Source organism: Physella acuta, unplaced genomic scaffold (assembly GCF_028476545.2).
Source record: "Physella acuta isolate Inbredline_101_S28 unplaced genomic scaffold, ASM2847654v3 ptg000814l, whole genome shotgun sequence".
Lineage (NCBI taxonomy): Eukaryota > Metazoa > Mollusca > Gastropoda > Physidae > Physella > Physella acuta.
In genome coordinates this window covers 223,388-250,000 of record NW_026732332.1, presented here as the reverse complement: position 1 = coordinate 250,000, position 26,613 = coordinate 223,388, and the positions used below count along the sequence as shown (strand labels likewise).

Below are 26,613 nucleotides of genomic sequence, written 5' to 3'. Positions count from 1 at the left end.
GAGGGGTTGAGGTGAGGGTTTGGGTTTATGTGTGGTTTTTTTTTGTATTTGTGTTGTTTTTAGACATAGAAGTACGGGGAGGGGAGCGGGTTTACGTTTATGATTGAGGTTGTAGTGAGGGTTGGTTTATGTTTGTGGTTGGTTGTGGTTAAGGCTAGGTTTAGACATATGTTTATGGTTGGTTGTGGTTAAGGCTAGGTTTAGACATATGTTTATGGTATATATTCTCAAACGTCAATATTTGCATCTAGAAATTTAATTGGAAATTTAATATATTCCTAACTGCGGGCAGCGCTGGGTATATGATGCTTAATAAATACACAACTCACGCTCCTATACAGATAAGTTTTTTCTGCTGGTACACAACCTGGCAAGTTTCTAATAAAAGTTAGAATAATAAATTATTTTATATCAATATATTTCTAAGAAACATTACAATAACAAGATATTTTATATGTACTAAAAATAACTAATAAAATGACTTACTTTAAACTTTCAGTAATACAACACTCTATTATACTTAAAGAAAAGCGTCGGTCGCACATACAATTCTAGTAATGCTGTAATACAAGTAAAACCAAAAGACTTACCATGCTTTGAGAGAATTTCCAGACATGAGTGGACCCGCCTTTGCAACAACTCGTGGCTAGTGTCCGCCATCATGACAAATGTACTCAATGAACCCACATTAGCAATCAGGTCCAGGTAAGGGGCTGGGGATGAGAGCAGAGTCCAGGCATCCAATCAAATGGAATTTATAGAGAAAATATATACTTTTAACAGTGTCATCCCCCCCCCCAAATAAATAAATTCAAGTGCCCTCCTCCGGAGAGAAAAGTCTGAAAGAAACACTGGATAAGAGGAGTGGATACGGATGTGAGTGAAGACGGGTCTGTGTGAGTGAAGACGGGTCTGTGTGAGTGAAGACGGGTCTGTGTGAGTGAAGACAGGTCTGTGTGAGTGAAGACGGGTCTGTGTGAGTGAAGACGGATGCGAGTGAGTGAAGACGGGTCTGTGTGAGTGAAGACGGGTCTGTGTGAGTGAAGACGGGTCTGTGTGAGTGAAGACGGATGCGAGTGAGTGAAGACGGGTCTGTGTGAGTGAAGACGGGTCTGTGTGAGTGAAGACGGGTCTGTGTGAGTGAAGACGGGTCTGTGTGAGTGAAGACGGATGCGAGTGAGTGAAGACGGGTCTGTGTGAGTGAAGACGGGTCTGTGTGAGTGAAGACGGGTCTGTGTGAGTGAAGACGGGTCTGTGTGAGTGAAGACGGGTCTGTGTGAGTGAAGACGGATGCGAGTGAGTGAAGACGGGTCTGTGTGAGTGAAGACGGGTCTGTGTGAGTGAAGACGGGTCTGTGTGAGTGAAGACGGGTCTGTGTGAGTGAAGACAGGTCTGTGTGAGTGAAGACGGGTCTGTGTGAGTGAAGACGGATGCGAGTGAGTGAAGACGGGTCTGTGTGAGTGAAGACGGGTCTGTGTGAGTGAAGACGGGTCTGTGTGAGTGAAGACGGATGCGAGTGAGTGAAGACGGGTCTGTGTGAGTGAAGACGGGTCTGTGTGAGTGAAGACGGGTCTGTGTGAGTGAAGACGGGTCTGTGTGAGTGAAGACGGATGCGAGTGAGTGAAGACGGGTCTGTGTGAGTGAAGACGGGTCTGTGTGAGTGAAGACGGGTCTGTGTGAGTGAAGACGGGTCTGTGTGAGTGAAGACGGGTCTGTGTGAGTGAAGACGGATGCGAGTGAGTGAAGACGGGTCTGTGTGAGTGAAGACGGGTCTGTGTGAGTGAAGACGGGTCTGTGTGAGTGAAGACGGGTCTGTGTGAGTGAAGACGGGTCTGTGTGAGTGAAGACGGATGCGAGTGAGTGAAGACGGGTCTGTGTGAGTGAAGGGCCGGTCACGTGGTTTACCATGCATGCCCATGAGTACAAGAATGTTGAGCACCACAGCCTGTGTGTGGGGTGGGCAGCTGGTCAGCATGTCCAGCAGGATAGGGAAGAGGCCAGCCGAGGCGTACTCACTACATTTGTGGGAGAAACACGAGTGAAAAACTTTGACTGAAATAACAAGTTTGTTTAGGAGATGCATTAGATAATCATTCAGTGATGTTTAGATGTAATAGATAAACATTCAATGATGTATAGACGCATTAGATAAACATTCAGTGATGTTTAGATGCATTAGATAAACATTCAGTGATGTTTAGATGCATTAGAGTTGCGGCGCCCTAAAAGTGTGTGATTTGGCGCGCCGGTGCCTGCATGGGCACTATTATTCCTACGTTCGTTATAAAGAGTTATGTTAGACGATGGATGCGACGGGCCATTATAATAAGGCGCGTCCTTCCTGCTCCCCGTCTGGGTGTAATCCCCCCCCCCCACCCCGGTTTAAATGTGAATAATATAGCGCCTACGTTCATTTTAAGAAGGGCCATACTGTAAGGATAAGGTGGGCTACTATAATCGTTGTCTAAATCGAATCAGGCATGTCCGGTGGTTGGGTGACCTGCAGCGCCCCGGGGCAACTGGCTAGCACTATGGCGCCTACATTCGTTTTAAAGAGCACCCTACAATAGGGACACGGTTGACACGGCCTTCATTGATGTTGTGTAAACGGTGGCTCACAGGAGCACCACACAAAGCCTCTGACACCCAGGCGGTCGCTGTGTTCTCCCTCAACATTACGGAGGGTGGCTACGTACACTGAAAGCTTTCATGCATCACGCCTTTGGACGTGTGAGCATCATCAGCTCTGGTCAAAGAAACAACCTAGTGTCTGCTTTGTTGGCATTTAAAGATCTCAGTTTTAAAAACGAGGCTATTCGTCTAAAAATACATGATTGGTAACGCATGGATAAAAATCATCTTAAAATATTGCTTCAATTTTGGTTCTGAGACCACAGCCTGAGGCGTAGCGGGGGGGGGGGGGGGGGGGCGGGGGTGTGGACCGCACCGGGTGACACCATTTAGGGGGGTGACACCAAGGCAAAAAAAAAATAGCAAAATATATAGAGAAAAACTTGAGGGGGGGGGGCAAATCGAAAATTTGAAAGTTTGTCCCCGGGAGGGGTCGCTAAGCTTCTGGGGGGTGACACCATTAAATGCCGCACCGGGTGACACCCGACCTCGCTACGCCACTGACCACAGCAATGCGTAGGCGGGTTGCAATTTTGCTAGATAAACAAAACAAACTCTTGTCTTATTCTTATTTCGCATTTTTTTAATTTTAAACTTTTGTTTATAATTAGAAGGGCTCAGTGGAAAAAGTACTTAAGTTACATTTTTTTTTAAATGAGTTAAGACCGGTATATTATTTGATTACCTCTCCTTAACCATCCCTGTAAATTTGGGCAATGGAGAAAGTACCGAAGTAGCTTAATTCGAATACTATACATCAGCTGTTTTGGTATTTCAGCTTCAATTTAAAAACTTTGCACTCATTTTTCTCAAAACTCTCAAAATACACTTAACATATATATAGGCCTATATATAGGCCTACACAATAGTGTTGATATTCTCAACGAGTAAAACTGCTATACGCCATTGGTTGTACACAATTTGAAGAGAACTTACGCGTCCTGAGATAGAGTTGTATCGAGAGTAGCATCCCTTCCCGCACCTCCACATAGCCTGACTGTAGAAGATGTGTACAAATGCGAGCAAAAGCCCCGTACATCTGGCTACTTGTGTACATTGCTGGTTCAACATTTTAATTTCATTACAGCTTTTATGTAGAACATGATACTGAGATATGGCACACATTTATATCATGTGATACTAGACATACATACAACATACATTTATATTATGCTATAATAGACATGACAACATACATTTATATTATGCTATAATAGACATGATAACATCCATTTATATCAAGCGATACTAGACATGACAACATCCATTTATATCGTGCGATACTAGATATACAACATACATTTATATCACGTGATACTAGATGTATAAATATAACACAGTTAAATCACGTGCAGTGGCGTCGCAGTGTCACAATCTAGTTGTCAGACACGGTCACGGTGTCATAGGTTGGCTCAAAACCTGTCTAGTCACACGGTGTCATAGGTTGGCTCAAAACCTGTCTAGCCCAGTGAACTACTGACCTTTATTTTTGGCGATAGACTCCATGCACAGTCTGGTTGCCAGGAAGACCAAATATTTTTTCCCGCTGTAGGCCAACGTGGCAAGGTGATCCTCCATGACACTCCACGTGACCTTGGCAGTAAGGAAACGGCTGTCTGCAAACATTGGTCACGTGATTGCTGTTGTTGTTTGTGTGGAACTTGTGTGGTTTATATGAGTGTGCTGTTTAGGCAGTGGCGTAGGCAGGGGGGGGTTAGGGGGGGTCATAACCCCCCCCATAGACCCCTCGGTATATATAAAAAGTATGAGGGGGGGGTGCAAATCGAAAGTTTGAGGGGGGGGTGCAAATCGAAAGTTTGAGGGGGGGGGTGCAAATCGAAAGTTTGAGGGGGGGTGCAAATCGAAAGTTTGAGGGGGGGGGGTGCAAATCGAAAGTTTGTCCCCGGGTAAAAATTGGAACCCCCCCCTTGAGACGATCCTGGCTACGCCACTGTGTTTAGGTGGTTTTCCTGTGGTTTTAGTGAAATGTTGTTTTTTTCGCAAGTTACTGATCATTAGGAAAATTTTAATAAGAAATACAGTCGACAAAGATGCAGTGTTTCTTCCAGACTTTTTTCTTCAGTGGGTGGGGGGGGGGGGGGGCACTTGAAATTTTTGGGGGGCGATAGACTTTCTTCGGGGGGGGGGGGGCGGACACTGTTAAAATTATATATTTTCTATATAAATTATATAAATTTCATTTCGTTCGGAGAAATTCTGCAAAGATGTCAGATTTAGGTTTGGGCTTTTGGTTGTGATTAGGATTGAGGTTAGACTTGGGGTTGGGTTAGATTTGGGGGTTAGGGTTGGAGTTAGGGTTGCGTTCAGTGTTTCTTCCAGACTTTTTTCTCCGGGGGACGGGTTACTTGATATTTTAGGAGGGCGGGGGGGGGGGGGGGGCGACATTGATAATAGTATGTTTTCTACATAAATTCCATTTTGTTTAGGGGGGAGGGGCGGTAGACTTTCTTTGCCCACCCCCCCTCCCCCCATCGAAGAGATGCCTGGAAGAAACGCTGGTTGGGTTAGGCTTACCCTTCAGTTTCAAGATGCCCAAGTCATTCCAGTTTCCTTGACGCCACTCTTAGAGAGAAAATAGAAGGTTGAAATAGTCTGACTACTTTCTAGTAATTCGTCAATAAACCGGGAGTGATCTCCCCTAAACTTTCTCGAATATTCTTATATAACAACGGGGGAAGGCAACTCGAGATATAGACAATATATTGAATCCATTTTTAATTACTTAAACTTTTAAAAATAGAATAGAATCTCATAGAAAAACGAACTGCGCACCAAGTGAACGCCGAACAAAATGTGTATAATAGTGCAGAGTATTATTAGTACGTTATAAATTCACATGCGTGTTTTGAGAAATCGGAAATTACTACTTCTGGTAAACGGAAATTACTCAAAATTTGATGGAAGGTAGAGAATTAGATCTTTTACTTACATGTAAAATTTCATTTATCTATCTGAAATAGTACTCAAGTTATAGGCTTTAGAAAGTACAAAAAGTTCCACTTCCGGTTATCAGAAATCGCTGAAAAGTTAAAATAGATCTACACATTTGATATCTAATATATAAAGCTCAATTCTGTATGTAAAAAACATATGTTTATCGTTGACATACTTCGATGGATTAAAGTGTTAGACTATTATCGTGCGCATTTGTCTAAATTTATGAGTTAAAAAATACTATTGAAAGTGTTGGGAAATAATTTTCATTTTTCAAACTGATAGTAATAATTGTCGGCATGTTCATTAAACACAATTTTTAAAAAATAACAAAAATTCTAATTATGTCTGAAAATTATTTATATTTAGTCCTTTAGCACTTACTTCCCTTTGATAAATTAGGAAAACACGATTACTTCCCTTTATAAAACATTGCATTAGTGGAAAAGAATTTACTTTTTATTACTTTGTTTTGGTGTTGGGGAAAAAAATAATTACATAATTAGCGGGGATTGATCAAATGCAAATGTTGTAGGTATTTTACGAATAAGCTTGGAGTATTATAATTGTTCATTTGGTTTGGTTTGGCAACTACGTTCGTTTAAGTGAGTGCAAAAAGACTATGAATTAGTTGGGGTACTATAGTCGATTATTAAGCTTTTTTCGTTTTCGTTTGTTTTTTTCTTTGGGTTTGTGTTTTTATTTGTGTTTGGTTTTGCGTTTGGATCTGGTTTGTTTTCGTTTGCTTTTTCGTTTGTGTTTTTTTCTTTGGGTTTGTGCAGAGGCGTATCCAGGTTTTCGTTGTAGGGGGAGCGGAAAAAGCAAAAAAAGGCGCCGAATTTGAAATATTTTCTATATAAGTATATATATATATATATATATATATATATATATATATATATATATATATATATATATATATATATATATATATATATATATATATATATATATATATATATATATATTAGCTGTATGTTATTGCTTCGATGTGATGTAAAATAAATTTGAATTAGCACTCTGAAGAAATAAAAAAAAACACACAATGTATGCCGACGAATAAAAAAAATATGGTATCACTCTAAACAATATATATATATATATATATATATATATATATATATATATATATATATATATATATATATATATATATATATATATATATATATATATATATATATATATAAACCAAAAACAATGAACGCGGCATAATCTGTTTCGTAATTCTTGTAACGAAAATTACATAATAATTCTTGGGACATCTATTAAGACTAGCGAAAAGGTGAAATAATCAATATCGTAATATAAATATGTATATGTCTACACATTTTATTATAAATATCAAAACAAATAAATTATTACTGTTGAATCTAATGAAGTAATTTAACACTATTCGTTTTTACAAAAATATTTTGTCTACAGTCAGAATTAAATATACTGTCATTATAAATGCTAAACTATTATAGCATAATGAAAGTTTTTTTAAATCGGAGTTGGTATAAAAGCCAGCTTTTCAATATAAAAGTAAAGCTTTCGGAATGATAGCCTACATATAACTAAAATATCGGTCTTTCATTTCAGATTATGCACTTTTTAATTAGCTACGGATTTGTTGTGTTCTTTAAAGATAATTTTTTAACATAATGAGAAGGTATGGTTTAGATCACTGTACTGCTCACACACCTTTTACTGGTAATTGAAAAAAACAATATTCATAGAGATTTACGTTTCAAATGTGCCGACCAAAGATAATTTTTTAACAAATATCAATGTTTAAAACTTTGAGTTAAAAAGGTTTCTAAAAAGGCGCCACTTTGCTAAAAATGGCCAGAGGGGGAGCGGCCGCTCCCCCTGCTCCCCCCTGCGTACGCTACTGGGTTTGTGTTTGTGTTTGTGGTTGGTTTTGCGTTTGGATTTGGTTTGTTTTCGTTTGCTTTTTCGTTTTTTTTTCTTTGTGTTTATATTGGTGTTTGTGGTTGTGGTTGGGTTTGTTGTTAGGTTTTTGTTTTCGTTTGTATTTGTAATTGTGTTAGCGTTATGTTTGCGTTTTGTTGTTTTGGTTTTGGTGGGCAGTGCCGGGTTTATGATGATTACTAAACACACAGGTAATGTTCTTTAACAGAAAGGTTTTTCACAGAAGCCAGAGCAGGGCCTGGCCGGCTAGTAATACTTATATATGAAATTTCATCAACCTAGTTGTTACGGTACTCAAGTTATCGTGTTTACACCCTCACACACACATACGGACAGGATTGCAAAACTATGTTTTTCCGACTCCGACATTTTTTTTTCACGATTACAATACTTTCTCTATACTTGATATACGTTAAAGTAAAAAAAAAAGAGACATTAACGTAGCTTATGTACCCACTACCAGACTGAAATGTTTCAGTGGCCTTGGATAAAAAGGGGCGGGGTGAGCACTTGAAAGGAAAAACCCATCGCAGTCCTCCAGAAACATAGAGACCAATCTACTCTGTGATGACATTTTCTGTGTGAATTACAAGATTTGCCACAAACCCACAAACTACGAACAAACAAACAGGCCTTGCAAACTGAATAAAAGCTTGTAAAAATATTTATAGCAACAAGTTTTTAAATGCACCAAAAATAAGAAAATAAAACTAATTTACTTTCTTTCATAAAAGCTTTATTCCACCATTTTAGTTCTATGTTTTTACTATGCAATTGCTTTTTAGCGCAATTTCCATACGGACAATTGCGATTATTAACTCGTCAAGGATGTGTGTCCGATGTGTGTCCGCAGCTTTAAGTCGTATCTCCTCCTCAACGAAGCAATATCGAGGACTAGTTCCAAAAGCAAATATCTTAAGCAAGTTCCGAGGATGATTGTGGGCCAAAAAAATTCCCGGAATTCCTTCCTGGATTTCCCGGAAAAGCCAAAAAACCTCGAAAAAAATGCATAATTTTGGCCCATATCTCGGCAACCAGACCACTTAGCGACTTGAAACATTTACCAATCGATTCCTGCCATAATTTAGAACAATATTGCCGAAGAAAGTTTTCAAAAATATCCTTTCGTTCGGTCACAAATTTTTTTTTTTAAATTACATGTACACCTACAAACCGATCGTTCTCCTAGCTTGAACGCACCCCAGCATTATACGTCTATCTATTTTTTAAATGCTTATATTACGTTGTTATTTTATTTGTTTATTTTAAAACCGCCAATGTGAAAAAAAGGCTTCAGTGCCTACTATTGTTACCGTTATTGAATAAATTAAATTAAATTGACATCTTTTATATATTTTGGAGACCGATACTTTTATGAAGGAAACAAAATTTTTATTTATCTTTATTTTCTTATTTTCAGTGCATTTAAAAGCTTGTTGCTATAAAGGTTTTTAATATTTGCTTTTTTACAAACTTTTTATTCAACTTGTTTCCATTTATTTCCTCCTTTTTAGTGCATAAATAAATAAAAGTTTGTTTTTAAAACGTCTTTAATTTTTAAAATTGTAATAGTACCATGTCGTATTTATGATCATTACAAAATGAGCTCTCTACAAAATATCAAGTGAAAAACTTTTACATTTGGGCCACGCGGGCGAAAACACTTTTTTTTTTGGCCACTTTGAAATACCTAATTCTCTAAACCTTCATTGAACAGCAATTTATCGAAGTGATTCATTGATCTAGCACTGACTGACCTTGACTAGTGACCAAAGCTGACCATCTGATGATAGCCTCCCTCTCTGGGGCCTCCAGGTCAGGTAGAGACAGGTAATGTTTCTTGCTGATCTCAAACGGGCGGCGCCTAGGCAGTTTTTGTTAGTCATGAGGTTGTGGTAATAGTGATGGCCAGTGTTTGTGATGGCCAATGTTTGTGATGGCCAGTGTTTGTGATGGCCAATGTTTGTGATGGCCAATGTTTGTGATGGCCAGTGTTTGTGATGGCCAATGTTTGTGATGGCCAATGTTTGTGATGGCCAATGTTTGTGATGGCCAATGTTTGTGATGGCCAATGTTTGTGATGGCCCATGTTTGAGATGGCCAGTGTTTGTGATGGCCAATGTTTGTGATGGCCAATGTTTGTGATGGCCAATGTTTGTGATGGCCAATGTTTGTGATGGCCAGTGTTTGTGATGGCCAATGTTTGTGATGGCCAGTGTTTGAGATGGCCAGTGTTTGTGATGGCCAGTGTTTGTGATGGCCCATGTTTGTGATGGCCAATGTTTGTGATGGCCCATGTTTGTGATGGCCAATGTTTGTGATGGCCCATGTTTGTGAAGAAACTTACCTAGCCCATTCTTGCGGCCATGTAAACTCCTGACAACAAGGCAACCTGAATCTTTGTGCGAGGTACACACGAATCTGTTGTCATGAATTGTAACAATATACAGGCACAGATAGTACAACGTGCTAACTATAGAGAAAAAAAGTCTACATTCAACTGTATTATTAACATAAACATCGTTACTTTAAAGTCTGCAGTAAAGTTTATACAAATACATACATACATATATATATATATATATGTATATATATATATATATATATATATATATATATATATATATATATATATATATATATATATATATAATATACTTTGTTTTGTTGGCAGGGTGGGGGGTTGACACCCGACCTAGTAACGCCACAGTATATGGGGAATAGTCAATATACAATCACTAGTCAATATATAGGTACTACATATGAATATATAAACCACCTTTTTCTGACTAGATTACAAATTTGTCTTACCTTAAACCACCTTTCTCTGACTAGATCACAAATTTGTCTTACCTTAAACCACCTTTTTCTGACTAGATTACAAATTTGTCTTACCTTAAACCACCTTTCTCTGACCAGATCACAAATTTGTCTTACCTTAAACCACCTTTCTCTGACCAGATCACAAATTTGTCTTACCTTAAACCACCTTTCTCTGACCAGATCACAAATTTGTCTTACCTTAAACCACCTTTCTCTGACCAGATCACAAATTTGTCTTACCTTAAACCACCTTTCTCTGACCAGATCACAAATTTGTCTTACCTTAAACCACCTTTCTCTGACCAGATCACAAATTTGTCTTACCTTAAACCACCTTTCTCTGACTAGATCACAAATTTGTCTTACCTTAAACCACCTTTCTCTGACTAGATCACAAATTTGTCTTACCTTAAACCACCTTTCTCTGACTAGATCACAAATTTGTCTTACCTTAAACCACCTTTCTCTGACCAGATCACAAATTTGTCTTACCTTAAACCACCTTTCTCTGACCAGATTACAAATTTGTCTTACCTTAAACCACCTTTCTCTGACTAGATCACAAATTTGTCTTACCTTAAACCACCTTTCTCTGACCAGATTACAAATTTGTCTTACCTTAAACCACCTTTCTCTGACTAGATCACAAATTTGTCTTACCTTAAACCACCTTTCTCTGACCAGATCACAAATTTGTCTTACCTTAAACCACCTTTCTCTGACCAGATTACAAATTTGTCTTACCTTAAACCACCTTTCTCTGACTAGATCACAAATTTGTCTTACCTTAAACCACCTTTCTCTGACCAGATTACAAATTTGTCTTACCTTAAACCACCTTTCTCTGACTAGATCACAAATTTGTCTTACCTTAAACCACCTTTCTCTGACCAGATCACAAATTTGTCTTACCTTAAACCACCTTTCTCTGACCAGATTACAAATTTGTCTTACCTTAAACCACCTTTCTCTGACTAGATCACAAATTTGTCTTACCTTAAACCACCTTTCTCTGACCAGATCACAAATTTGTCTTACCTTAAACCACCTTTCTCTGACTAGATCACAAATTTGTCTTACCTTAAACCACCTTTCTCTGACCAGATCACAAATTTGTCTTACCTTAAACCACCTTTCTCTGACTAGATCACAAATTTGTCTTACCTTAAACCACCTTTCTCTGACCAGATTACAAATTTGTCTTACCTTAAACCACCTTTCTCTGACTAGATCACAAATTTGTCTTACCTTAAACCACCTTTCTCTGACCAGATCACAAATTTGTCTTACCTTAAACCACCTTTCTCTGACCAGATTACAAATTTGTCTTACCTTAAACCACCTTTCTCTGACTAGATCACAAATTTGTCTTACCTTAAACCACCTTTCTCTGACCAGATCACAAATTTGTCTTACCTTAAACCACCTTTCTCTGACCAGATCACAAATTTGTCTTACCTTAAACCACCTTTCTCTGACCAGATTACAAATTTGTCTTACCTTAAACCACCTTTCTCTGACTAGATCACAAATTTGTCTTACCTTAAACCACCTTTCTCTGACCAGATCACAAATTTGTCTTACCTTAAACCACCTTTCTCTGACTAGATCACAAATTTGTCTTACCTTAAACCACCTTTCTCTGACCAGATCACAAATTTGTCTTACCTTAAACCACCTTTCTCTGACCAGATTACAAATTTGTCTTACCTTAAACCACCTTTCTCTGACTAGATCACAAATTTGTCTTACCTTAAACCACCTTTCTCTGACCAGATCACAAATTTGTCTTACCTTAAACCACCTTTCTCTGACTAGATCACAAATTTGTCTTACCTTAAACCACCTTTCTCTGACCAGATCACATGGCCACACGGGTGTGAACGTTGTGGCCCGAATGATTTCCGGTTCTGACAAATATTCCGTCTCGTGCAGCTCCGTCAGACAGGAGAACCGGTAGCGAGACATCTGGGGGGGGGGGGGGGGGGTAAATCAGTCGAGATGAGAGGTTTGTTAGAGAACTAGATAAGTGCCTACCACTGGGGAACTAGATAAGTGCCTACCACTGGGGAACTAGATAAGTGCCTACCACTGGGGAACTAGATAAGTGCCTACCACTGGGGAACTAGATAAGTGCCTACCACTGGGGAACTAGATAAGTGCCTACCACTGGGGAACTAGATAAGTGCCTACCACTGGGGAACTAGATAAGTGCCTACCACTGGGGAACTAGATAAGTGCCTACCACTGGGGAACTAGATAAGTGCCTACCACTGGGGAACTAGATAAGTGCCTACCACTGGGGAAGTACGAACCACTTGGGTTCCTAAATACGGCTGACCCAACGTTTTCGGACATTTTTCTCCGGGGTGGAGCATTTTTTATAACGCCCTACCCACCCCAACTCAGAACAGATGCCTGAAAGAGGTCCCAAGGCTGCTACCCTATCAGTCCGTCCCTTAATCAGCCACTAGTTTCGTTATGTAGAGGAGTCACGTGATCTTTTTCCTGGCCATGTTGTCAACTATGAACTATAAGTGTATTTGCCTATGTGTATATATATATATATATATATATATATATATATATATATATATATATATATATATATAATATAACGCTGCTGGTAGTGTGTCAGTCCTTCCTTCCTTCCTTCCGTCATCGCTATAGATTTTGGGACTATAAAAGTAAACATTCACACCATGCTGTGCTTTTCAGTGCACCGCAGTGTCTTATTATAAGTAATAGAGTAGGGTTTGTTTATATAGCGGCATAGAGCTATTTTAAAATTGCCACGGTTTTTACTCTTTCGCATAACGTCAAGAAAATATTAAATACACGCAAACTGCTAAAACGTATTAAAAAGATTAATGTCAAATATCATTTTCGTTTAGGCTCCCAGAAAAAGTGGATACATTTTAATAACATAATAACAGTAGGGAAGAAAAATAAAATTAATTTAACTCTTTTCTAATTTTGACAAAGGAGGTAATTTAAAAATACATTAAACTCACGCTAATAAAAAATGTGAATGCAAATATACGTTCGTCATAGAAGGAATTAGTGTTGCAATAACATAATTAGCAAAATGTGAATGCAAATTATTCGGATGTGTAAGAGGAAATTATTGTTAGAAAATTATAATTAGCATGGATTGATAAAAGGCAATCTTTTATTTATTTTATTCACTGAATGTAGGCCCTACTGTTTATTACTTATAATTTTTAATCAACTATTCAGCACTATTATAGGCGCGTCATCACGTTCATTAGGTGCGCAATGGTTTTAGTTATGAAACTCAATTGTAAATTTTTAAAATTTAAAGTACTGGAAAAAAAATGCGTTAATGGATAAAGTGAAATAGTGTAGGTAAAACACGGATATTTTAAATACTGCCTATTATTTATACTGTTTTCTAATTATTATTCTGTCGGTTTGCGGACAAGCTAGGGGTTTTATAGGAGAGGCGTTGCGATGGGGGGGGGGGGGCATATGTCCCCGGGTGCCGACCTTAGGGGGCGCCAAAGTGGGTTTGAAAAAATTTGCGAGGGGGGTGGAAATCGAAAGTTTTAGGGCGGGGGGGGGGGGGGAAGGGGTGCAAATCGAAAGTTTGAGGGGGGTGCAAATCACTGGAAAGGGCGCGATTTGGCGCTACGGGCTAGACTGTGAGCAATATGCCTTTATGTTTGCATTTAAATTGTGTTTATGTTATGAGTGTTGTGTTTGTTTTTTCGTTTTTTTTTGTTTGTTTTTTTTGCGTTCGTTTATGTTGTGTTTAGTTTTGTTCTGTTCCCAACTTGGTACATTTAAAAAAGATTTACCGTGTGTTGTGGTTGTGGTTGTTTTGTGGTTGTGTTGTGGTTGTGTTGTGGTTGTGTTGTGGTTGTTTTGTGGTTGTGTTGTGGGTGTTTTGTGGTTGTGTTGTGGTTGTGGTTGTGTTGTGGTTGTGTTGTGATTGTGTTGTGGTTGTAATGTGGTTGTGTTGTGGTTGTGGTTGTGTTTTGTTTGTGTTTGTGATGTGTTTTTGTTTGTTTTGTTCTGTTCCAAAGTTGGTATATTTTAAAAAGATTTACCGTGGCGGAGCACGGGATGCAGCTAGTATATATATATATATATATATATATATATATATATATATATATATATATATATATATGTGTGTGTGTGTGTGTGTGTGTGTGTGTATTGTGTTTTTATTGTGTGGTATAATGTGTGTTTTGGGGTGCTTTGGTTCGTGTTTGCATTTGCAGTGTGGTTTCATCATCATTTCCATTTTGTGTCCAAGAACCATGGGAAAGTGTTGGGGTGGGGGGGGGGTTAAATCTACACAAAGCAAACACAAAGATACATGGAGGCAGACACAAAGATACATGGAGGCAGACACAAAGATACATGGAGGCAGACACAAAGATACATGGAGGCAGACACAAAGATACATGGAGGCAGACACAAAGATACATGGAGGCAGACACAAAGATACATGGAGGCAGACACAAAGATACATGGAGGCAGACACAAAGTTACATGGAGGCAGACAAAAAGATACATGGAGGCAGACACAAAGATACATGGAGGCAGACACAAAGATACATGGAGGCAGACACAAAGATACATGGAGGCAGACACAAAGATACATGGAGGCAGACACAAAGATACATGGAGGCAGACACAAAGATACATGGAGGCAGACACAAAGATACATGGAGGCAGACACAAAGATACATGGAGGCAGACACAAAGATACTGACCACTGTTGAGAGGAAGTCGTCATGACGTCCAGCTAAGCGGTGTAACAGCTGGTCAGACAGCTGGTCAGCGTGCTGTCCACATGTGCTGTCCTCGAGTTGCCGGAAGTCTGGCTCGCCCAGGTGACTGACGGAGAGACTACCTGTTGATGATCTCTCGTCAGACGTCAGCGTGCTCTCAGCTGATTCCCACACTCTGAGCTCAAGGTCAGCCATTTAGCTAGCAGATCTGTCGTCCAAGCGACAGCAACTCTTGAAGCTTCCAACTAAAACTATTTGAACATCAAAACTTGTCAATGGCAAAAATGTATTTTTTACTGTCATCTTTAAAATAGTATGTTCTATAATTAAATGAAGGGGCGATTACCTTTTGAAACAAATTCAAACGATACATCAGCTGAGCGGATAATTGACTGTGCGATCGGTGTTAGTTTAAGTTGAGTTGTTTTGTTTTTTTATATATAAAAAATAAAGCCTTATTCAAATTTATTATAGATCTAGATCTAGTAAAATAAAATAATAATTAATATAATGTTAATGTTTTAAATAATTTGTAATCGTAATCACTATAGCACAAACTGTGATGATACTACTACTTCAAAATTTCCCCACCACTACGCAGTTCGCCCATAAGTAAATTTAAATAGAGGTGCCACATTAGTTGTATTTGTGTCTGTATTGTAATTTTTTTTAAAATAATTACACGATTCAAACTGCATATTTAAAGTAATTATTTGTGAAGATTTATGTATGATATTTTCTTACTCAATTATTCTTAAGCAAATACATTATACAGTTGCCTTAAATTTAACACCCTTCTTGTCAAGTGGTACTACCTGTAAAGGTTTTTTAAACATTGCAATGCATCGTAATGGTTATTTTTAGAATGACAACCTGATACAGCTGTTAATACGTGTTGTAAACGTAGACTCTACTAGTGTGGTACTATTATGCTTAATTGACGCATGAAAATAAATCTTGTGATTTACATAGATGTGCCAACCAAAAGTAATTTTTTAACAAATATCATTGCTTAAAACTTTGAGTTTAAGAAGTTTCCAAAAAGGCGCCACTTTGCTGAAAATGGCCCGAGGGGGAGTGGCCGCTCCCCCTGTTCCTCCCCCCCCCCCCCCCCACCCCTATGTACGCTACTGGTTCTTAACACCTTTATGCCTGAATTATGTTCCAAGCGTATAAAAATTATTTGTGCTGATTTTCTCTCATCATACTGACACTGAATTTGAGGTATATTGCTGTTATTGAATTTGGACTTATTTTTTATACTAATTACGGTATGTCGCGGAAACGCGACAGCAGGCACTTATGGACCAAACAGTAATTTAATTAATTTTTTTAGTCCGGGTCATTTTACAATTTTTACTGACACATATTTCTCTAAATATCCACGCACAAACAATAGAATATCACAAACTAAACACACGGACATGCAGACTCACTTGTAAAATTCATGAAAACTATAGTTTACTAGGCATGCTGCCCAGCTTCGCTTAGGCTTTCAAAAACATTGAGAATTTGAATGTTTAATTAATTCGCCCGAGGGTCGGTCTACGACCTCCGGAGTTATGAAGAGGTTCCTATGTGGACATTTTTTTTCGATGTATAGCTCATATAAGGCGCCGGTCAGTCGAGGTCAGTTTTGACCCCCACATCGTAGACTTTTCGGCCAACCGGCCCCCTTGTTCTGTCGCCCCAAGGCAAGATCCTGCTAAATTTGGGGCGCCGGTAAGTGCCCTGTCGGGCACCCGACAACTTTGCTTTATATATTATAGAGATTAGCAAATTGCATAGATAAACAAAGATTTCAATAAAGTAATTAAGGCCTGAAATACTTTAGTAAAGAAATGTATTATTTGAATAGATTCTAGATCTAGGTAGGGTCTACATCTGTGTAAGTCTAGTTTTTCCGTAGATCTAAAATCTCTAGATCTAGATGATCTAGAATCTCTAGATCTAGATGATCTAGAATATCTAGATCTAGAATATCTAGATCTAGATATTCTAGATCTAGAATATCTAGATCTAGATATTCTAGATCTAGAATATCTAGATCTAGAATCCTAATAGAATTTTTTTCTAACCTTTAGCCCCAGCAAAATTGTATTGTATAAATTTTATAGCGTACGTAGATCTAAATAATATTTGAATGAAATAGTTCATTTCTTTTTATTCTAAACACGACAGATGACGTCATTAGTTAATGTATAAACATTAGTGACATCACAGTTTTATGCGTTCTTTTTCACAACTATAAACGCTTTTCCTGTTGCATAATTATAACTGTTTTTTCTACATTCGAATACGCCTTTATTTTTTTATTTTTCTTCTTTAAATAAAATGTTGGTTATACATTTAAAACATCTACCATATTATATTCAACAAAAGTCCGTATCAAGTTCTTCATATATCGCTGCAGATTCTGACGTGATATCCGGCGAAAATATTTTGCGGACAGAGAGAGAGAGAGAGAGAGAGAGAGAGAGAGAGAGAGAGAGAAGTGCGCACGTGGGCTATTATATGTTAGGATTAGCTAAGACAGAGTTACATAATTCTGATGCACCTGCTGACTAACTCTTATGAGTGAGTATTTTGAAGCCTTGCTGTCGTGATTCCACTACACTACAGTAACACACTACATATGAAAGGACTTTCTTAAATTTGTCTTAGTTGTCCGGTTACGTCATTTTCGTGACCTCCTATTCAAGGTCAACTAATAAAGACGCATATTTCTCATTTGACCTATATTTGCTATACTCTCAAAGCACGTGAACAAATACTGTCCTAAATGACAGTGTTCAGCCGTTGTATATTCTTACATGCTGCTGTGGGTACCCAGTACCACCGGTGTGGGTACTCACTGCTATTGTTGATGGTACCGTATGTTTCCGACTTCGGTTCTTCGTGCTAAGGCTGTTGTGCTTGAATGATTCTGCTATTCATTACCAATGACAGTGCTGTAGCTACATATTGCTACTGGTATGGGTACTCAGTGCTGAAACAGCGGGTACTGAGTGTTGAAGCCATGTGTAGTGAGTGTTACTGTAGTTGGTTCTTGGTGTCACTGCTGTGGGTACTCAGTGTTACTGTAGTTGGTTCTTGGTGTCACTGCTGTGGGTACTGTAGTTGGTTCTTGGTGTCACTGCTGTGGGTACTCAGTGTTACTGTAGTTGGTTCTTGGTGTCACTGCTGTGGGTACTGTAGTTGGTTCTTGGTGTCACTGCTGTGGGTACTCAGTGTTACTGTAGTTGGTTCTTGGTGTCACTGCTGTGGGTACTCAGTGTTACTGTAGTTGGTTCTTGGTGTCACTGCTGTGGGTACTGTAGTTGGTTCTTGGTGTCACTGCTGTGGGTACTGTAGTTGGTTCTTGGTGTCACTGCTGTGGGTACTCAGTGTTACTGTAGTTGGTTCTTGGTGTAACTGCTGTGGGTACTCAGTGTTACTGTAGTTGGTTCTTGGTGTCACTGCTGTGGGTACTGTAGTTGGTTCTTGGTGTCACTGCTGTGGGTACTGTAGTTGGTTCTTGGTGTCACTGCTGTGGGTACTCAGTGTTACTGTAGTTGGTTCTTGGTGTAACTGCTGTGGGTACTCAGTGTTACTGTAGTTGGTTCTTGGTGTCACTGCTGTGGGTACTCAGTGTTACTGTAGTTGGTTCTTGGTGTCACTGCTGTGGGTACTCAGTGTTACTGTAGTCAGTTCTTGGTGTCACTGCTGTGGGTACTCAGTGTTACTGTAGTCAGTTCTTGGTGTCACTGCTGTGGGTACTCAGTGTTACTGTAGTTGGTTCTTGGTGTCACTGCTGTGGGTACTGTAGTTGGTTCTTGGTGTCACTGCTGTGTGTACTCAGTGTTACTGTAGTTGGTTCTTGGTGTCACTGCTGTGGGTACTCAGTGTTACTGTAGTTGGTTCTTGGTGTCACTGCTGTGGGTACTGTAGTTGGTTCTTGGTGTCACTGCTGTGGGTACTCAGTGTTACTGTAGTTGGTTCTTGGTGTCACTGCTGTGGGTACTCAGTGTTACTGTAGTTGGTTCTTGGTGTAACTGCTGTGGGTACTCAGTGTTACTGTAGTTGGTTCTTGGTGTCACTGCTGTGGGTACTCAGTGTTACTGTAGTTGGTTCTTGGTGTCACTGCTGTGGGTACTCAGTGTTACTGTAGTCAGTTCTTGGTGTCACTGCTGTGGGTACTGTAGTTGGTTCTTGGTGTCACTGCTGTGTGTACTCAGTGTTACTGTAGTTGGTTCTTGGTGTCACTGCTGTGGGTACTGTAGTTGGTTGTTGGTGTCACTGCTGTGGGTACTGTAGTTGGTTCTTGGTGTCACTGCTGTGGGTACTCAGTGTTACTGTAGTTGGTTCTTGGTGTCACTGCTGTGGGTACTCAGTGTTACTGTAGTCAGTTCTTGGTGTCACTGCTGTGGGTACTGTAGTTGGTTCTTGGTGTCACTGCTGTGTGTACTCAGTGTTACTGTAGTTGGTTCTTGGTGTCACTGCTGTGGGTACTCAGTGTTACTGTAGTTGGTTCTTGGTGTCACTGCTGTGGGTACTGTAGTTGGTTCTTGGTGTCACTGCTGTGTGTACTCAGTGTTACTGTAGTTGGTTCTTGGTGTCACTGCTGTGGGTACTCAGTGTTACTGTAGTTGGTTCTTGGTGTCACTGCTGTGGGTACTGTAGTTGGTTCTTGGTGTCACTGCTGTGGGTACTCAGTGTTACTGTAGTTGGTTCTTGGTGTCACTGCTGTGGGTACTCAGTGTTACTGTAGTTGGTTCTTGGTGTCACTGCTGTGGGTACTCAGTGTTACTGTAGTTGGTTCTTGGTGTCACTGCTGTGGGTACTCAGTGTTACTGTAGTTGGTTCTTGGTGTCACTGCTGTGGGTACTCAGTGTTACTGTAGTTGGTTCTTGGTGTCACTGCTGTGGGTACTCAGCGCTGGTGCTGTTTTATAATCGATAACATTGATGAATAACACTGCTGTCGGTACTAAATGCCAGTATAATGCCACTGATGCGGGTATTTAATATCACTGTAAAGGGTATTTTGTCAGTATTTAACCTTGCTGTTTTTATTACGAGGTGTAGGTCTAAGCTCAGTGTTATTATTGTCAAGGTCACTGTGAAGACCTTTCTTTGGTGGTATCCAGGATAGTGGTCCACCACCTCACTTCCTGTTGTCCATTTATTTTTATGTTCTCCTAATATTTTACAAAGCTATTTCAAAGCTAGATACGTTATGGTACCCAGCAACATGATCACATTATTCCAGCATCGCTCTCTATCTCTCTCTCTCCCTATGCCAATGTCAATGAAACAGGTGAACTCTACTTCACCTACCACATGGACCGTAACATTCTAAAGTGCACTTTATAAATAGGCGAAAACTATATTGTAAATCCTTCACTTATTTATAATCATACTTAAATGAATGACAGCTTGGCGATGCATCGTATTTTGTTATACCTGCTTGGCACCCAAGTACTATTTTATGTCTTATTGCCGGATGTCGCGATTACAAACCGTAATCAGCAGATAGCTTCCAAAATTATTCTCATATGTGATTTATACTGTTTATATACATAAAAGAGTGAATAATAAAGCTATTAGTATTTTTTTAAACAAAAACAGATCACCTATTTAGTAATTATAATCAATGAAATTAGACTGAATTCACAAAGTCAAAAAAAAAATTACGATGCGCGTGAGTCAAGAGAATGTGACGTCATAAATTTCGACTTGACAACGTGACCATTGGTACCGATACGACCGTCTGGATGTGCCCAATACACAACGACCCCCTGGATGTAACCAATACACAACGACCGTCTGGATGTAACCAATACACAACGACCGTCTGGATGTAACCAATACACAACGACCGTCTGGATGTAACCAATACACAACGACCGTCTGGATGTAACCAATACACAACGACCGTCTGGATGTAACCAATACACAACGACCGTCTGGATGTAACCAATACACAACGACCCTCTGGATGTAACCAATACACAACGACCGTCTGGATGTAACCAATACACAACGACCGTCTGGATGTAACCAATACACAACGACCGTCTGGATGTAACCAATACACAACGACCGGCAGCAGTAGAACAGTCGGCGTTAAGGGGTTAACCTTTTCAAAGGTACCGAACCCCAGCTGTTTCATATGCCCATTCAACAAACCCATTATTAATTAGGAAATTAAAGAATTATTTTTAAAAAGTACTTGCGCATTAGATACGTTTTACTAGTGCACAAAATGAACCCTGCATCAAAATCACCGAGTTCAAAGAAAAAAAAAACATTCTAATAGAATTTTCACAAGTAAACATATTAATGAAAATGTACTACAAATCTAAATCAGCATAGACTTCTCAGTGGCGTAGCTAGAATTTTCGGGCCCCTATGCAAAAATTATTACTGGGCCCTACGTCAATCTGTAAATTGTGTATTTTATACATGTATAGTTGTGTATTTATACATTCATAGTTGGGTATTTATACGGTATTATTATATAGTACCCCGTAATGTAAAATACATTTGATTTTATATCACTTTTATGTTAAAACAATTGTAACCCTGTAACATTTAAGCAGAGGCGTAGCGAGGGGGGGGGGCGGGGGGGAAGGGACATATGTTCCCGGGCGCCGACCTTAGGGGGCGCCAAAATGGGTTGGAAAAACAAATTGAAAGTTTGAGGGGGGGGGGGTGCAAATCGAAAGTTTGAAGGGGGTGCAAATCGAAAGTAGGGTGCGATTTGGATGCGAACAAAAATTTCAGTTTCGGCCCCCAAAGGCTCACATGGGCCGCTGAGGGAAATGTAATACATTTTTTTTATAATAATCAGAAAAATTTACAAAGGTTATATTATTAACTGGGATGTTTCCTTTTGTCCGTAAAAAATTCCAAACAGTTTCTTAACTTTGCGAATTATGCAATTAGCATCTATTTTTAGACGATCCAATCAGAAATTGATATCGAGCATTTAATAATAGACCGTTAGTAACGCTAACACATTGCATCAATCACACTGATGTTTAAAACACGTCAAATAATTTTTTTACGTGTTAAAGAAAAAAATCCTGTTGATTTGTGTCACTTTAGCGAATGACGCAATCAGCATCATTGATAATAGGATGCTGTTTGGCACCCGCCCTCCCCTAGCTACGCCTCTTGACGGCAAATACAAGTTTATACTCAGGTACCAGGATCATTTAACCAAGTTCATATTATTGCGAGCTTTGAAAACCAAAAGAGCAGAAGAAATTGCTTACCAGCTGCTGGATATCTTCACGACTATTGGTGCCCCAAGTGTGCTTCAATCAGATAATGGAAGAGAATTTGTGAATCAAGTTATTTCTGAACTAAAGAACATGTGGCCTGAACTTCTAGTTCACGGAAAACCAAAGCCAAGGTTCAGCCGAACGTGCCAACCAAGATGTTCAAAACATGATAATGACAAGGATGCAAACAAATGAATCAGCTCATTGGGCTGAGAGTCTCAAATTCATTTAATTTATGAAAAATCGTTCTTTTCATCAAGGAATCCAACAATCGCCATACGAAGCCTTGTTAGGATATGCAAAGCAAAAGTGGGACTTAACACTTCAAATCTACCAAGAGAGGCTCTCGATAAAATAGTTACTGAGGAAGATCTTGAGAGCATTGAACAAGAAATGGAGGTTGCCATAAATGCAACGACATCCTCAGCTAACACATCTGCTGCCGTGGCGGAACGTCCAGACCAGTTGCGTGACAATAATGTGGCCAACAGATTCTGTATAGTTTGTGAAAAACATTGTAGTGCAGCCCATTCTTGTCGATCCTGTGGCAACGATGTCCATGCTATTTGTGGAATACCCAATGAAGCAGACGAAGGGTACGGAGGGAACATTATCTGCAGATTGTGTCACAACAAACAAGACATCATGGAACACAGGTCAGCAGCTCATACTGTCTTGCAAACTCAAGGTGCTAAGATGCTTAAAACATCAAATACAAAATTTAAAGATGGTGAAGTGGGTGACAATGTACGCATCCGTGTTCCAGATGTTGACAGAGGTCGCGGTGATCCCCGAAGCGTGATTGCAGTTGTCATGAGCGTTTCTACAAATTAGGAACGGAACATGGTGTTCTAAAACAACTGTATGCTAGAAGTGAGTTTTCAATTCTTAACGAAAAACTGCTCTTATTGTCGTCAGTTTGCACTGAGGAAAAATCACTACGAACCATCGCATCTTCACAATCATTGACTGGGGGGCCAAGGCTACACTCGCTGCAATTGCACAACTAAGTGCACAACAAATCGCTGCAAGTGTAAAAATAACAAACTGCTATGTAATTCTAAATGCCATAAAAGTTCAACTTGTTGTAACAAATGATAATACTGATTGATTGAGACTATAGTACAATAAAAAATGTGAATGTTTCTGTCATTTACTTTAATTAATAATCAATAAAGACTTAATTTCATGATCCTTACGGCATAAAAGAAACACCAAAATCTGCTCATGATTTTCTAATTCGGACTTTGGCCTGTCGTCCCTAGCCAGATGATCTTCTAATTAAGACTTTGGCCGGTCCACCATGGCCAGTCCGCGGACTGGCCGGCCAAAGGCCGAAATCAAGCAAAGTTTCGGACTTTGACCGACCTATGGGAGGCGATATTGGCCAATGCGAGCATTGGCCGGCCAATCCGCGCATTGGCCGACTTCGGGCTTTGACCGTAACATATATATATAGATATTCTTCACAGCACTTTTATAGCACTACTTGATCAACACGCGCCTGTATACGTGACGTTGATACAATTCGTGACGTATGTGTGTCATAACGTCAAGGGTTCGACGATATGGGAATATCAAGATACTGATACTTGTTATTTCACTCTGGTGCTTATGTCGTGTTGGTGCATATGTCGCGCTGGTCCATATGTCGCGCTGGTGCATATGTCGTGTTGGTCCATATGTCGTGTTGGTCCATATGTCTTGTTGGTCCATATGTCGCGCTGGTACATATGTCGCGCTGGTCCATATGTCGCGCTGGTGCATATGTCGTGTTGGTCCATATGTCTTGTTGGTCCATATGTCGCGCTGGTACATATGTCGTGTTGGTCCATATGTCGCGCTGGTCCATATGTCGCGCTGGTGCATATGTCGTTTTGGTCCATATGTCGTGTTGGTCCATATGTCTTGTTGGTCCATATGTCGCGCTGGTACATATGTCGCGCTGGTCCATATGTCGCGCTGGTGCATATGTCGTGTTGGTCCATATGTCGCGCTGGTCCATATGTCGCGCTGGTGCATATGTCGTTTTGGTCCATATGTCGTGTTGGTCCATATGTCGCTCTGGTGCATATGTCGTGTTGGTCCATATGTCGTGTTGGTCCATATGTCGCGCTGGTACATATGTCGCGCTGGTCCATATGTCGCGCTGGTACATATGTCGTGTTGGTCCATATGTCGCGCTGGTGCATATGTCGCGCTGGTGCATATGTCGCGCTGGTGCATATGTCGTGTTGGTCCATATGTCGCGCTGGTGCATATGTCGCGCTGGTGCATATGTCGCGCTGGTGCATATGTCGTGTTGGTCCATATGTCGCGCTGGTCCATATGTCGTGTTGGTCCATATGTCGCTCTGGTCCATATGTCGCGCTGGTGCATATGTCGTTTTGGTCCATATGTCGTGTTGGTCCATATGTCGTGTTGGTCCATATGTCTTGTTGGTCCATATGTCGCGCTGTCGTTATTTGAACTGTTATCGGCTGCGACCGCTTGTTCTATCGTCCACACTGACAAAATCCGATCGCTGAACAGACGATGTGTCTCGGCCCGAACCCATGAGATGGACACATCCAACCCGTGTTCGTTCGAATCCAGGTGGAGAAACACGATTTAAAATAAATCGTGTCTAATTCACTTCTATTAAAGCAGCTGTAAATAGAATAAGTCATCTTTACAGCTCAATGTTTTCTATTCTATAAATAACACTTGAACAATAAGACTATTGATTACATTTGGTAACAGGACTTTTGTCTTATTCTAGCACACTTTGAAGAAACTAAAATTCAATTCTTTTTATTCCTGTTATTTCGAATTATAAATAGTAAATGTTCTTTTTCCTTTATCATTAGCCCGTGTGACCTTTTTTGCAAGCTAGTGAATTCAATAAACACATAATCCGCAGGGTTTGTTTCAGACATTTTTCTCCAAACTTCCGGGGGGGGGGGGGGGGGGATTCTGCCGGCATCATTTCCAGTCGGCCTTGGAAATTTCTATATTTAATTCTCTACGTGAGGACCATGCGAGACAACAACACGTAAGGGCTTAGCCGTTCCTACCCCGCTCTCTAGGCATATCGCTACCACCCCCACCAGTCTGGTGAGCTGTGGTTCACCCCAAATGTTTACAATCGTAGAGCCGGGTCGAATTAGTGACGGCTATTAGGGGCAGATAATTTACTTTTTAAACGATTTGAAACTTAGGTGAGGTAACTAAGAGGAGAATTCTTTCACGGGGAGGGGGGAAGGGAGGATGGGGGATGTTTATCGTCCTGTCCGGCTAGTAGATATAAGAAAGATTTACCAAGAAGGAATACGACACAATTCGGACAAGACAAATAATATGAGATAATAATTGTTGGTTTCATAGTTAAAACAATATTATAATCGACCCGCAAGTTTACTAAATACGCCTGAACATGTTCACCTCCTTCCCCCTCTGTTTAGATCTAATATCTTAGGCTTAGGTGAACCCTCAGTCGGCCATGTAAGGAAATCAACTACACACTAACACTGGCTTAACCTGTCGCTCAATAGTACACACTTCTCAGTTAATCACCACAAGACCGCTGTGTCAGAAACCAGAATTTGGTATCTAAACATTGAGCGTGTTGGATGCAGTGTATGGTGTAGCCAATCGTGGAGTACGAACAATAATTTGGTCACTTTACGCTAGCAGAAACGACTCACCTCATACAGACATATCCACGTCACTCGTCTGACAAACACATAGCATGCACGTGGCACGAGCTTTATGTTTACTATAAGCCTCTCATTTTTTCGCTCACAACCAATCAGATCCATGATGTAGTGAACGTTTTTCCGCTCTCAACCAATCACTGAATCAGATCCATGGTGTAGTGAACTTGATCAATGTCTCGCCTCCACATCTGCGCTTCTAGCTAATCACTGTACTAGTCGTATTTTTAGGCAGAGACCCATTGTATGAGTACTGTAGGCCCACTGTATGTGTACTGTAGGCCAACTTGTGACGTCACTAGCCATTAGTGTAGGCCAACTTGAGACGTCAAAAACCGTTAGTATTGGCCAACTTATCTAGGCGCAATCTATTTAGTAAGGTCGAAGTTGCTTTCTACTGTCAGAGAAGTCAGGGTTGTCTTTTCCTATCATTCTTAGACCCCCCCCCCCCCCCCCCCCCCCGAGCTTGCCTCACCATAGACAAAATGTTTTCATTTTCATGTTATGATTTAGATTCGTTTCCTGGCTCAAGGGAAGTAGAAAGGAAGACATCAAT

The 26,613-nt window shown here is 40.0% G+C and overlaps 1 protein-coding gene across 1 annotated transcript in view; it reads right to left on the bottom strand.

Annotated features, from left to right (window-relative positions):
* LOC131951598 (uncharacterized) overlaps window positions 1–26,120 on the bottom strand; it is a gene marked incomplete at its 3' end in the record, with an annotated part of 28,979 nt that extends 2,859 nt beyond the window's left edge. The window contains exons 1-10 of the mRNA XM_059313920.1: window positions 26,049–26,120; window positions 15,075–15,343; window positions 12,163–12,294; window positions 9,851–9,924; window positions 9,261–9,367; window positions 5,167–5,214; window positions 4,113–4,247; window positions 3,568–3,690; window positions 1,906–2,052; window positions 591–713 (exon numbers count right to left, since the gene is read on the bottom strand). Coding sequence (XP_059169903.1) covers window positions 591–713; window positions 1,906–2,052; window positions 3,568–3,690; window positions 4,113–4,247; window positions 5,167–5,214; window positions 9,261–9,367; window positions 9,851–9,924; window positions 12,163–12,294; window positions 15,075–15,287 — 1,102 coding nt within the window. The remainder of the gene's footprint in view (window positions 1–590; window positions 714–1,905; window positions 2,053–3,567; window positions 3,691–4,112; window positions 4,248–5,166; window positions 5,215–9,260; window positions 9,368–9,850; window positions 9,925–12,162; window positions 12,295–15,074; window positions 15,344–26,048) is intronic.
* Between the last annotated feature and the right edge of the window lie 493 nt (window positions 26,121–26,613).